Raw genomic sequence first — 13,993 nt, 5'->3', positions numbered from 1 at the left:
GCTGTCGATCAACATATGCAACATACCCCAAAACCACCCCTGCTTCCCTTACAGCTAAACAACACCCCCAAAAAACAACGAAAAATCTTGAAAAATGATTTTTGTGATATAGTTGCGGTTGACGTGAAAAATGTAGATATATATAATAAAAAATGAATGCTTAATATAAGTCAACTGAAGTTGGATATAACACCTGAATAGATAATAGTTATATGCATTCAATTTGATTTATTATTACAAAATCGTTTATCTCCAGCAGCCAAATGAATTTATTAAAATGCTGTTGGGCTGTATTATCTAAACAAGAGTGAGCTTCCATAGCACAACAAATTGGGGGTCTACCAAATTTTAGTTTCCTTGGTTAAATGACATTTTGAGTATACATTAGTATGATTGAGTATATAAATAGTCATAAATAAGAATTAAAAAAAAACTAATACTTCATCGATTTATAAGATTAAGTCCACAGCTGTATTTTGATCCAAGAAAAACGAAGTTTACAGAAACGAAAAATGCAAACGATTTAAGACGGCAAAAATTTAGGATTTTTAATTATTTATTAAAAGTGCTCTTCAGATGTAAGGGTAGCAGGGGACGTTTTGGGGTATGTTGCCTATGCAGATCGACAGCAATAAATTCACAAAACGATATGCAGCGTCGTACAATTTTCTATCTCTTTTGGTTCGTAAGATATGGCTATCGATGATGTGACATAATATTAAGCTACATCAACCATTGTTTCTCGTTTAGGGGTGGAGCAAACAATTTGTTTTTTACGGCTAATGACAGCAAAAAATTAGCAATTAAATATCAACCGTCAACTATATCACAAAAATCATTTTTCAAGATTTTTCGTTGTTTTTTTGGGGGTGTTGTTTAGCTGTAAGGGAAGCAGGGGTGGTTTTGGGGTATGTTGCATATGCAGATCGACAGCAATAAATTAGCAAAAAAATATGCCGCGTCGTACGATTTTCTAGCTCTTTAGGTTCGCGAGATATGGCTATCGATGATGTGACATAATATTAAGCTACATCAACCATTGTTTCTCGGTTAGGGGTGGAGCAAAAAATTTGTTTTTGTTGTAATAAATTAGCAAAAAATTAGCAAAAAATATGAAACTATTCCAAATATGGACTTATGAAATGGATGATCTGGCTTAATAGACATTGGCAAGTATACACAAGTAAGGATTATTCGATAAGTACACGAGTTGTTTGAGCCCGGCTTAAAGCTAAAACGAAGAAAACCAATTATTATAAGATCTTATTTTAAGATCACTCTTCGTAATTTCAACTAATTTCTGTTCATATCTGAATAACAGATCTTTTAACTTTGCGTGTTTTCTTCTTATAAAAAATTATTTAAATTAATCTTAACAAACCGAATTTTAAATAATTAATACTAACAATAAAGCACTGAAAAACTTTTGTTTTCTATACTTCCACAAAATTTATTATTTACAACTATGCGACTACAGCTGTTTCGGCAGAGTGCCTTTCTCAAGTGATATAATTTACAATGTGTTATTTTTTGTCATGGGAATTAAATAACTTCGAGATAGAACTAAACATCATTAAACAAATAGCAGTAAACAACGGCTATAACGAACAAACAGTTAACAAAATTTTAAATCAAAAACTCCATAAGAAAGCCCTGAAATTAGTGTATCCACCACCACAGAAAGAACCCAGTACCTTCTGCTCTCTCACATATACTGGCAAGATAACAACAAAAATAGCCAGATACATAAAAAAGAAAGGAATAATACCAGCTTTCAGAACTAACAGCAACTTAAGCAAATATATTAAGAACAATAAAAGCCGAAAGAGAAAGCAACTACAGAGTGGTGTGTACAAACTAACTTATGGTGACTGTCCAAAAACGTACATCGGTCAAACTGGCAGAACTTTTGACAAACGGATAGCAGAACACAAAAGGGCTTTCAACAATAGAAAAACAGACACTTCTACATACGCACTTCACCTTCTAGATCATAATCATTCTTTCAATGAAGAGTTTCAAATTCTGCATATCCAAAATAAAGGCCTTAAGCTATCTTTTTTAGAATCTATGGAAATTAATAAACTGAAAAATACAGATATAATTCTGAATGACCAACTCGAGACAAACAGCTCCCCACTCCTCAACTTCTTCAGTTAGAGACTTAGAAAGGCAAACACATTGTAAATTATATCACTTGAGAAAGGCACTCTGCCGAAACAGTTGTAGTCACATAGTTGTAAATAATAAATTTTGTGGAAGTATAGAAAACAAAAGTTTTCAGTGTTTTATTGTGAGATAAAATACTTCCATCAAGTAACGGTCGAATCCATCAATGAATAATACTAAACTGATCTATATTAACTAAATATCAATATTTCTGTTCTTTTAGACAAATGCTTCAGCACATCAGAACCATTCCAGAACTGATCCTCCTAGGAAATAACTCACCAAATCTAAAGAGGATACCAGTGTTTTCCTTTCTCGTACGACATCCTAGAGGAAGCTTTCTTCACCATAATTTCGTGTGCGCTGTTCTCAACGATGTCTTCGGGATTCAAGCGAGGGCAGGATGTCCTTGTTCTGGAGCATATGCCCAAGAACTCTTGGGAATAGACCAAAGCTTAGCAGATCAATACGAAAATATTATTTTAGAAGATAGGTAAAGTATAGTTTTTACTATGGAAATACACACAACCAAATTTATAATATGGAATCACCATGTATTTCAAAGTAATATTTATTTCTTTTGAAAAAACTTGAGATAATATGAGTCAACCTTACTATGAGACAATCAGATAGTACAACTCGGTACGGTATAGGTTATTTGCTTGAGTTGCAAATTGAACGAAAATAAATAAAAATTGAAAAAAATCTTCTGTGTAAAAGGTATATTTATTTAATACCCCAATAAAGGGCTACATTAAAAGACAGAACGTTTTCGCTCTAAAGAGAGCATCATCAGTATTCTAAGCAAGCTCTACATGCTAAGCCACCAAAAATGCATGGGTTAAAACCCTTAAAACGCCGACCAAAAGTCTTACATTGGCGTGTTATATATTATACCCTGGCGATGGGTGAAATTTAAACAAGATATACCTCAAAGCATGATATGACTATACCACGTGTATGTGGGTGGTTGAGTTGATTTCTCTGCCTTCACAAAGAGAAAGGTAAAAGCCAAATAAATAAACTAACTTTTGCGTTCAAAAACGAAAATATGCCTCATGTGGGGTTATAGAACTTACAACTGGGAAACATTGTTGGTCTTGTGGAGCAAGTAATGTTCTCAGAGGGACAGCTGTAGAGCTAGGCGTAACACAGGGCGTTCAGTCCAAAACCTAATGCTAGGTAACAGGACCTAGGAAAGCTCAAAAATAAAGCAAGGGAAAGTCGCCAAAAAGTAATAACGGCTCGCCATGATCGTTTAATTGTCCAATCAGCTGGAAGGCACCCAACCATTTCTCACCTGCAGCTCCAAAGGCAGCTTTTGGAAGCTACCCCAATAACACAAAACATTCCAGGAATGTTCCTAGAAGGTACACACAGGACATTGAAAACATTCCTGGAATGTCCCCAAAAGCACACGAACGTCCCTGGAAAGTCCCAGGAAAGTGCTGTGTCAGCATTTTAAACATTCCTTGAATGTCTTGTTGGAACATTCCATGAATGTCTACGAATGTTCTTTGAACATTCGCAGTATATTAGACTGAATGTCTTGTTGAAACATTCCATGAATGTTCTTAGGACATTCAAAGTATATTTTTTAGACATTCCCTGAAATATATCGTCAGTGATGTGACAATACCTACTATATGTTTTTTCATGAGTTTTGCAGGAGACGAAAAACATTTTTTACGGTCACCTCCTGTTTTCATACGTAAGTTTTGACTTGTTTTGTAGTAAATAGATAGTTGAATTTACTACAAAACAAATCAAAAAATATATGAAAACACGAGGTGGCCCAAACAAACTTTTCATCTCCTACAAAATTCATGAAAAAGCAGATAGGAGGTATTGTCACATCACCGACGATATACCAGAAGTACAGTAGGAAAAATGAAAGAATACCCATGAACGAACATATAAAACACGCTGTAATTTCCTGTCACTGTGTCACACAAAAAACTGGTCAGCACAAGTACATGTAATAATTATTGTTACTTGCACTGGACAATTTTCTTTGTGACACGGTGACAGGAAAATACAGTGTGTTTTATATGTTCATTCATGGGTATTCTTTCATTTTTCCGACTGTATATGTAGCCATACCAAATAATACATCATTGATAAATATAAACATTTTTATTGCACAAAATCTTGTCTTATATTTTTTCCATAATCATCACTACGATGACGATTCATTGTATTGAATTGTTCATTAGAATTACAATCTGGTCATAACTCTGACCAATGAGCAATTTTAATTTAACCTAAATTACTACTGTTCCTTAAAATGAAGAGCTTACCCATAGCGTCTCTTATCTAATCTAACAGGCACACAAGCACTATGCTCTGCTTTTCTAACCGCACTATTCTAACATACACATGCACACAAGCATTATTCTCTGCTTTTCACTATCACTCAAACTAGTTCAAAAGGCTTTGTCCTCTTCAATCTTCTAGTTTGCCCAGTAGTATCCAGGAGCTGGATTTCCTCAATATTCTTGTACTTACTTACGAAGTTGTTGCTTGTGACTTCCAACTTTACTCCAACTTTAAAAACAAATCCAGCTGTAAAATATTTATGTGCCTGAAGCCTTTTGTATGCTTTCATCTATAATATCTATAATAGTAATTTGGTGGAATGCACTTTATGGTAAAATCCAATTCTGACTGAATTGTATATGGATCTAAATCCCCACTTATTTTCAGCTTCAATAAATATCTAAAACAATAAAAGAAATAATGTTATTGCTTGCAAAATTCATCAATATTGATAAATATCAGAGAAAAACATTGATAAAAATTGTTTGCCCTACCTTTCTCCAAACATCTGGTGTCTCCAATAATAATTTCCTTAAATAATCACTTTGCAGTGTGGTAAAGTTTATAAAGTTCACAAAATACAGCAAACGAAATCCAAATGAATCCAAAATATGACGATAAACAGTGAAATGATGAAATGAAATGATATTACAAACATAACCTCTGTAACCTGTATGCCATGCCAACCAGAACCAGAAGTCACGTGGTTCGTGGTTTGGATTGCCTAAATACATATACACGCGCAGAAAATTTGAAAATTAATGCAAATTGAATAGTAAATGGCCTCTCTTAAAATATAGGTCATTGGTAGTATGTTCATAGAATGTCTTGTGGTAACATTCCGCGAATAACTTAATCAGATATTCACCGAATGTTCCTTGAATGTCCAGTACATTCAAACATTAATAGAACTTTGATAGTACATTCCTGGAATGTTTTGTGTTGTTAGGGTACAGGTGTAACTGTTTCAGTTGAAACGATAAGAAGAGTTCGTGCCAAGAAGTATACAGCAGGAGACAGTTATGGGTTCCCGAGTTATCCAGGCAGCACAAGATTGATCGCCTAAATTGGAGTCTTCACCACCAAAACTGGAACATTGGGAATTGGCAAAATGTACTATTTTCAGAAAAAGTCAGGATTTGTGTAAAATCAGATGACCCATGAAATCGCGTACTTAGAGGTCAAGGAAGACAAGCAAGAACGAAAACTGTCAGATCTGTTCACAAATATACAAGGGGAAGTGTAATGTTCTGGAGAGGAATTGTGACCCGTAAAAAAAATCCTTTAATTTTCATCCAATCAACTTTAACTGCTTACAGGTCTGTTGATAATCTGTAGTTAGGCTCTGGAGAGGTGCAACAGGAGAAAATTTAATTTTCTTGCATTATAATGGACCTCCACATACGATTAGAGTGACTAGAGACATCATTGAAGCAGAAGGTATCCCTTGTTTGGAGTGGCCTGCTTGCTCACCCGAGCTTAACCCTGTAGTGTATTTGTGGGATACGCTTAAAAGAATTAAAATTAGAGATCGCCGGGATAATCCACAAAACACACGGCTAGCACAAGCTGCTCTTAAAGGATGGAGCAACCTACCACAACAGAATTTTGATAGTTTGATTAGGAGCGTGCCCAAGCAAACTGAAGCTTGCATAAGGACTAGAGGTGTTATCACTGACTACCAAGAAATACAAAAAAAAAATAAAAACAATTTAAACATTATTCGTTTTACGTTGAAATTTTTTATGCTATTGACTTTAAAACAACTAGTTTCAATTTATTTGTTGAATTCTTTATTGTTTTATTTAATTGTTATGTATTTGTTATTAAATTGCTTTAAAATAATTATTGTTTGACTTCGTGTGCTCAACTGATTATCTATATTAACAAACATAGGTACGGTACGTATCAGTAAAAAACTAAAAATACATTTTCAGTTTCCAAAAACCAGATTCAGTTTGACGATTAAAACTATTTTTGTTAATTATTACTGGAAACCATCAGAAAATACGTCAATAACTTGTTTCATGACGGTGACTTAACCCAACTTAACCTAGTTATGCAGAATTTTGCTTTATTTCGGGTTTTCTTATCATACTGTCGTTTTTTTATCATATTGTCGTTTCCACTGACGACCTAATGTAAGCAGAAATTGAAGTACTATTGATGTTTTGATTTCATCAACAAGAATTCTTTTCTACCAGTCCTATAGCCAAAATAAATAATAGGAAAGGCATTTACTCACGTATTGAGTACTAGGATACAAATTTGTTGATCTTTGCCTTGATGAATTGATGTGTTGTGAAATGCATATTTTATATTCCCCATGTCTCTACATCCATCACCCCTTTTTCCTTGCAAATTTTAGAAGGATAGGGTATATGTATAAGAGAGTTTATTTCGGACTTAAGAAATCCAAAAATTTTTTTTAATATTTATTTGTTTAAAGATGGAGTCGCTTGGGTTTCGCCTTTCCTCCAAATAATGAATAATGAAAAATAAGTCAGATTAAACAATCTCTAATATGTACATACTTCCTGTTATAAAGTTTACTTTTCTTTAGTTTTTTTTGCCTGTATCATTTTGCCTTCTTCTTCTTCTTGATGTGCCTGTCCGTGACGAATGTTGGCGATCATCATGGCAATCTTCATTTTATCCACAGCAACGCAGAAAATCTGCACAGATGTTGTGTTGAACCAGGTTCTGAGGTTCTTTAACCAGGATGTTCTTCTTCTTCCTGGACCTCGCTTTCCAAATATTTTTCCTTGCAGCATGGCTTATAGGAGGGCTTATCTGGATTTATTTCGCATAATGTGTCCCAAGTATTCCAACTTTCGAGATTTGATGGTGGATGGTGGTTAGTACCCCTCTGTTCTTCCGCATTCTTATAAGGACCTCCTCATTTGTGACCCGAACAGTCCATGGGATTTTAAGAATTCTCCGATATAGTCACATCTCAAATGCTTCCAATTTTCGGCACATATCTTCGTTCAAGGTCCAGGATTCAACACCATAAAAAAAGGACAGAGAAGACGTAGCATCTCAGCATTCTTACTTTTATACCAAGGGAAAGGTTGTGGCTCTTGAAAAACGCGCCCATACGGTTGAAGATTGATCTAGCTTTTCCGATGATCTAGCTCTTATCTCTTGGTTGTTGGTCCATTCTTCATTTATTATGGTGCCGATGTAGTTGTAGTGTCTCACTCTTTCTACAGGGGTTTGGTTGATATAGAGTTGATCTTCTGTTATCTTTTTCTTGCTGACGATCATAAGCTTTGTTTTTTTTTACGTTTATATTGAGTCCATATTGTTGACTATAATACGTGACTTTGTTCATGAGGACTTGTAGGTCTTCTAGGTTGTCCTCAAATACTATGGTATCATCTGCATACCTGATGTTATTTAGCCGGTACCCGTTTAGTAGGATACCTTTTTCAGTTTCGTGCCAAGCTTCGATGAATATTCTTTCAGAGTAAAGATTGAAAATTAGGAGGGTCAAAATGCAGCCTTGCCTCACTCCACGCATGATTTTGACATATTCGGTGAGTTCACCGTCAACTCTGAGGTTTGCAGTCTGATTCCAGTAAAGGTTTCTAATTATTTTCAGATCTTAGTTGTTAATTGCGAGTTCTTTTAATATTTGCATCATCTTGGCGTGCTGTACTCGATCAAACGCTTTCTCGTAATCAACAAGACATGCGTATACATCGCAATTGACGTCTCGTCATCTCTAGAATAAGACTTTTATTTTGCCTAATGGAGTTTAAATATCTAGGCATCACATACTATCTAGCTCGAAAGTGGAAGATTAAGTGAATAGAGCAAACAGAGCCGCAGGCGGCTTGAATGAAACAATATGGATAAATAAAAATATCGGAAAAGAAATGAAAGGCAGAATTGACAAAACAGTCATCAGACCAATAATGGCATACGCGGCAGAAATACGATCTGACACAGAGAGGACAAAAATAATGCTAGAAACATCAGAGATGAAAACCTCGAAAAGATGGTATGACACTATGGGACAGAGCTAGAAGTACAGATATACGACGGAGATGCACGGTGGGGAACATTAACTGGGCAAGAAACTGGGCAAGAAACAGAAGAGGAGAATAGAATGACCACATATGCCGAATGACAACAAATAGAGGAGTAAGGAAAGAGAGACGGTTCCGTAATAGGAAGACGATCAGTGGGGAGACCACGAACACGATGGAACAACTTATTGGAGGCACATTGAAAAAACACACAGGGACATGTCTACATAAAAAAGATGAATATTTTTAATGTAGTTTCATAACTAAAATAAAACAGGAAAAGTATTGACTCAAACGTTTTAAAACTTAAAAAAATAGTAGTCGTAGAACTGGAAAAAATAATTCGACACTTAAATAGGTATGGTAACGTTTATGGATTTCTTGAACATCCTTTTCTTTACCAAAAAAAAAAGAAATCATAAACGTACCGAATCTTTAAAAGAAATCTTTTAAAATACATAATTTTCTGTAGTAATACCAGGTGTTAAGTTCATGACAGTGACATTAACCGACGAAATACATTAATAACTTCCTCAAAACATACGTTATCTAAATTAATGGAGATATTCTATTTTCGTCAAGTTCAGTGGCACTTATTATCTAAAAATGTCCGCAAATTGTGACAGGTAAATTACTAAGGGATTTAATAATTATTGTTGGCATGATTTTACTGTGTCCTTGCAGATGACAAATAAAAATCAACTAAAATCAATATTGTTAAAAAAAGTTAATTAAAAATCCTTTACAAAAGGTATAAAATTTATTAAAATTCCTGTAAGGGATACATCACAGAAAGTTTATAGCTACTGAGCCACCAAAGAAAAACAAGGGTATAAACCCTTTAAATGGTATAACAATTTGTTACATTAGCATAGTTGGTTAAAATTTCAAACGATGGATAAAATTTTGGAATTTTTGGAATTTAAAAGTTCGAAATTTTAAGCAAAAGTATGCTAATATAACAACTTTTTTATACCATTTAAAGGGTTTATACCCTGGTATTTCTTTGGTAGCCCAGCTTGTGATCAACAAGTCTAAACACTGATGATGATATTTTAAGTATCGAAAACGTTCTATGATGTAGAACTTACAGAGATTTTAATAAATTTTATACCTTTTATCAAGAATTTTTCATTAAACGTTTTGTGACTGATGGTATACAGGAAAATTCTTTCCTTGTAGATTCAATATTGTTAAATTGCTTCACTAACACTAATAGGGCAGTCAATGAGGGTATTTGGCTCCGAATTCCATCCTACTACATCGATTTACTTGATATTTTCACAGTAAGTAGGGAATAGCTCAAGAAACAAAGTCTACCCTATGCCGATGTGCGCTTTTATCTTGGGGTGGTTCCCACCCCTTCTCGGGGGTGAAATATGTTTTGGTTAAAATAGCCACGGAAGAGGCTAGAGAACCTAATTTTAAGCAAAAACTGTTCTATAATTATTTTTGAAAACTCAATACTTTTTGAGTTATTCGTGGTTGAAAATTGGCCATTTTCATTGAAAAATAACACCTTTTCGGACGGATTTTTGCGAATACCTTAAAAACTATGCATCTAACAAAAGAACTATGTAAAATATTTCTGTAGATACAAAAACAAAGAGATTCGTTGCTTCATAAATCTTCTAGTTAAAATACAAAGAGGGATATGAGAAGAGTTTGTTTTTTTTCTGCATGCTCAAATCGGTGTATTCAACTTGAAATAACAGAGAAACTGTCGATTTAGGTGTATAATGATACTAATAACTTTTGTAGTGCTTAAAAAGACCTTTAAAATAAGCAATACTAAATGTCGATTACATTCAAACTAAGCGAGATATTCTGCAAAAAAGTTGATGACTACTGTATTTTAAGAGTAAATGAGAAGTATATTTATCCCCTCATCCATCAGAATTTAAATACATCGTTTTCCTTCTACAATACTTTTTACTATAGTGTCATTTCTATGGTCAAAAAGTTGGACTGGATTAAAATGAATGGTTTTTGAAAAAAAAAAAATAAGATCAAATTATAGATCGCATTTTTAAATTTTCTTAAAAATCTTCCTTTTCCTCCATGTAACTCGAAAAAGATAAGAGATACGAAAAAAAGATACCACACAAAAATATAGGACTTTTTCAGATAAAAACTTACTTTTTATTTTTCATTACTGTATCTCTTATCATTTTCAAGTTACATGGAGAAAAAAGAAGATTTTTAAGAAAATTTAAAATTACACTCATATAGCTCATTTTAAAGGTCTTTTTAAGCACTACAAAAGGTATTAGTAGCATTATACACCTAAAATCAACCGTTTCTCTATTATTTCAAGTTGAATACACCAATTTGAGAATGTACCAGAAAACAAATTATTTTCACCTACCATATCTCTTTTTGTATTATAACTAAAAGATTTATGAAGGCAAGTATCTCTTTGCTTTTTTATAACCTACAAAAATGTTTAATATAGTTTCTTAGTTAGACGCATAGTTTTTAAGATAATCGCAAAAAACCGTTCGAAAAGGTATTATGTTTCAATGAAAATGGCCAATTTTCAACCACGAATATCTCAAAAAGTATTGAGTTTTCAACAAAAAAATATAGAACAGTTTTTGCTTAGAATTAGGTTCTCTAGCGAATTCCGTGGTAATTTTAACCAAAAAATGTTCCAATAAGAAGGGGTGGGAACCACCCCCAAGATAAAAGCACACATCGGCATAGGGTAGACTTTGAATGACAGTAGGATAGAATTCGGAGGTAATATCCTATTCTTGCTCCCATTGACTGGCGTATAAATCATTTTTAAAAATTTGCTGTTATTGCTTTTCAAATTATTTTAGAGATCCCATTTTTTTTTCAGACGATTAAGTAGTCTAAATCTTGGAGTTGAAAATTCCACCCTGGAGCTTCTGAGACCAGGTTTTACCAGAATAAGTCTTCCATATTTTATAAACGATGCTGAATTGGCTTTCATTATGGAAGCAGTCAAAATGGTGGCCACAGAGGGTTGGAAACTTCTTCCTCAATATGTAGTCGACTTGGAAACTGCCGAATGGAGGCATCATTCTAATGCTATATCCAAAGATAGAAAATGGCTGTCTTCAATTAGGTATGTCCAATATAAACCTAATAATATATTTCACTTTAGCATCTTTTTCCTTGAAATACTTAGAAAGTATACTTTATAACCATAAATCAAATAATTATTAGATACAAAATTGTCGTAATTATTTTACATGGCAATATTAATTTTAAAATGAATTTGTCCATGAGAGATTTTATTTTGATTGGAATGTCTATCTAATACAGTGATTATTTCACACAATTTGTTGGCGTATATATGGTTGAAATTCCAAAATACCAATCCTAGAAAATTAAGTTCCTAAACAATAATAAATGAAAAAACGAAAGATATACAAGGAATTACGAATGAAGAACGATATGAAAATATAAAAACCTAAATACACCTAGCAGCAGAAGAAGCAATTGGAAGGGAAAAGGTCTAGATAAATTATATTAAATAAGAAAAATATACAAAAGTGGCTGACCACAGGGTATCAAGAAGACAGAATACATATAGGGCAGTCAATGAGGGTATTTGGCTCCGACTTCCATCCTACTACATCGATTTACTTGATATTTTCACAGTAAGTAGGGAATATATCGAAAAACAAAGTATGCCGATGTATGCTTTTATCATGGGGGCGGCTCCCATCCCTTCTCGGGTGTAGAAAATTTTTTGGTTAAAATAGCCACGGAAATGGCTAGAGAACCTAATTGTAAGCAAAAACTGTTCTATAATTTTTTTTGAAAACTCAATAATTTTTGAGTTATGCGTGGTAGAAAATTGACCATTTTCATTGAAAAATGACACCTTTGCGGACGGTTTTTTGCGAATACCCTAAAAACGATGCATCTAACGAAAAAATTATATAAAATATTTTTGTAGCTCATAAAAAAAGCAAAGAGATTCGTTTATTCATAAATCTTCTTGATATAATACAAAAAAAGAATGTGTGTGTACTTTGTACGCACGTAAGAAGTTATACTTCTACATATTTATAATTTCAACAAAATCAATATAGGTATTATCTACTTTAAACAGTTTTTTTTGTATTGTATTTAAATATTAAATTAATTTTAGAAAGAACTAAAAGAATACCAAAAAAACTATGCATTGTCCGGGATTCGAACGAGGGACCTTCCGATCTCTAGGCGAATGCTCTATCGACGAGCTACCGAGGTTACCCTTACCTACGATTATTTCTCGGTCATAATAATGACAATCGCGGTGACACATAGATAATTGAATAAACATTTTCAATAATATTTATCACCGTACTCCCAAAGACACAGAAATTATAATAAATATATTTATTAAAAACACTACACTAATATATTCTTTTCACGCACACCTTAGTTGCGCTATATAATTTAGAAGATTTATCGACTCCATACTGTCGTTGTGCGCATGCGCCGGGAATGTTAAAATTTCACCCTCAATCGCGCTTAAACAAGTATAACTTCAAAAAGATATGGTAGGTGAGAAGAGTTTGTTTTTTTTTGGTGCATGCTCAAATCGGTGTATTTAACCTGAAATAACAGTGAAACGGTAGATTTTACGTGTATAATGGTACTAATACCTTTTGTAGTGCTTGAAAAAACCTTAAAATGGGCAACATTAAATGTCAATTACATTCAAACTGAGCGAGATGTGCTGCAAAAAATTGATGACTAACGTATTTTAAGAAATAATGAGAAGTATATTTAACCCCTCATCCGTCAGACTTTAAATGGGTACCTTTTTATCCTATTTAAATATATTTATACCTATCGTTTTCCTTCTACAATACTTTTTATTGTAGTGTTATTTCTATGTTCAAAAAGTTGGACGGGTTTAAAATAAACTGTTTTTGAAAAAAATAAAATCAAATTATAGAGCGCATTTTTAAATTTTCTTAAAAATCTTCCTATTCCTCCATGTAACACGAAAATGATAAGAGATACGAACAAAAGATACTGCACAAATATGTAGGGTCTTTTTAGATAAAAATTTTGTTTTTTATTTTTCATTACTGTATCTCTTATCATTTACAAGTATGGCGAAATAGGATGATTTCTAAGAAAATTTAAAAATGCGCTCTATAATTTGATCTTATTTTTTTCAAAAACCATTCATTTTAAACCCGTCTAACTTTTTAAACATAGAAACAACACTATAATAAAAAGTATTGTAGAAGGAAAACGATGCATATAAATTATGTCGGAAGAGGGGTTAGATATACTTCTCATTTTTTCTTAAAATACATTAGCCATCAACTTTTTACTTTTTTGCAGCATATCTCGCTTAGTTTGAATGTGATCAATATTTGATATTGCTCGTTTTAAAGGTATTTTCAAGCACTACGAAAGGTATTAATATCATTATACACATAAAATCGACCGTTTCTCTGGTATTTCAAGTTATTTTTTTTAAATACACC

At 33.2% G+C, this 13,993-nt stretch overlaps 1 protein-coding gene across 3 annotated transcripts in view; it reads left to right on the top strand.

The window, feature by feature from the left end:
• The window catches only part of LOC114331029 (uncharacterized), a 443,107-nt gene that overhangs the window by 395,463 nt on the left and 33,651 nt on the right, over positions 1-13,993 (top strand). For all 3 annotated transcript variants that reach the window (XM_028280506.2, XM_028280498.2, XM_028280491.2), the window contains exons 7-8: positions 2,393-2,662; positions 11,371-11,619. In XM_028280506.2, the coding sequence (XP_028136307.1) occupies positions 2,393-2,662; positions 11,371-11,619 (519 nt within the window). The remainder of the gene's footprint in view (positions 1-2,392; positions 2,663-11,370; positions 11,620-13,993) is intronic.

Source organism: Diabrotica virgifera, chromosome 5 (genome assembly GCF_917563875.1).
Source record: "Diabrotica virgifera virgifera chromosome 5, PGI_DIABVI_V3a".
NCBI lineage: Eukaryota > Metazoa > Arthropoda > Insecta > Coleoptera > Chrysomelidae > Diabrotica > Diabrotica virgifera.
This window is presented reverse-complemented; position numbering and strand designations above follow the sequence as displayed.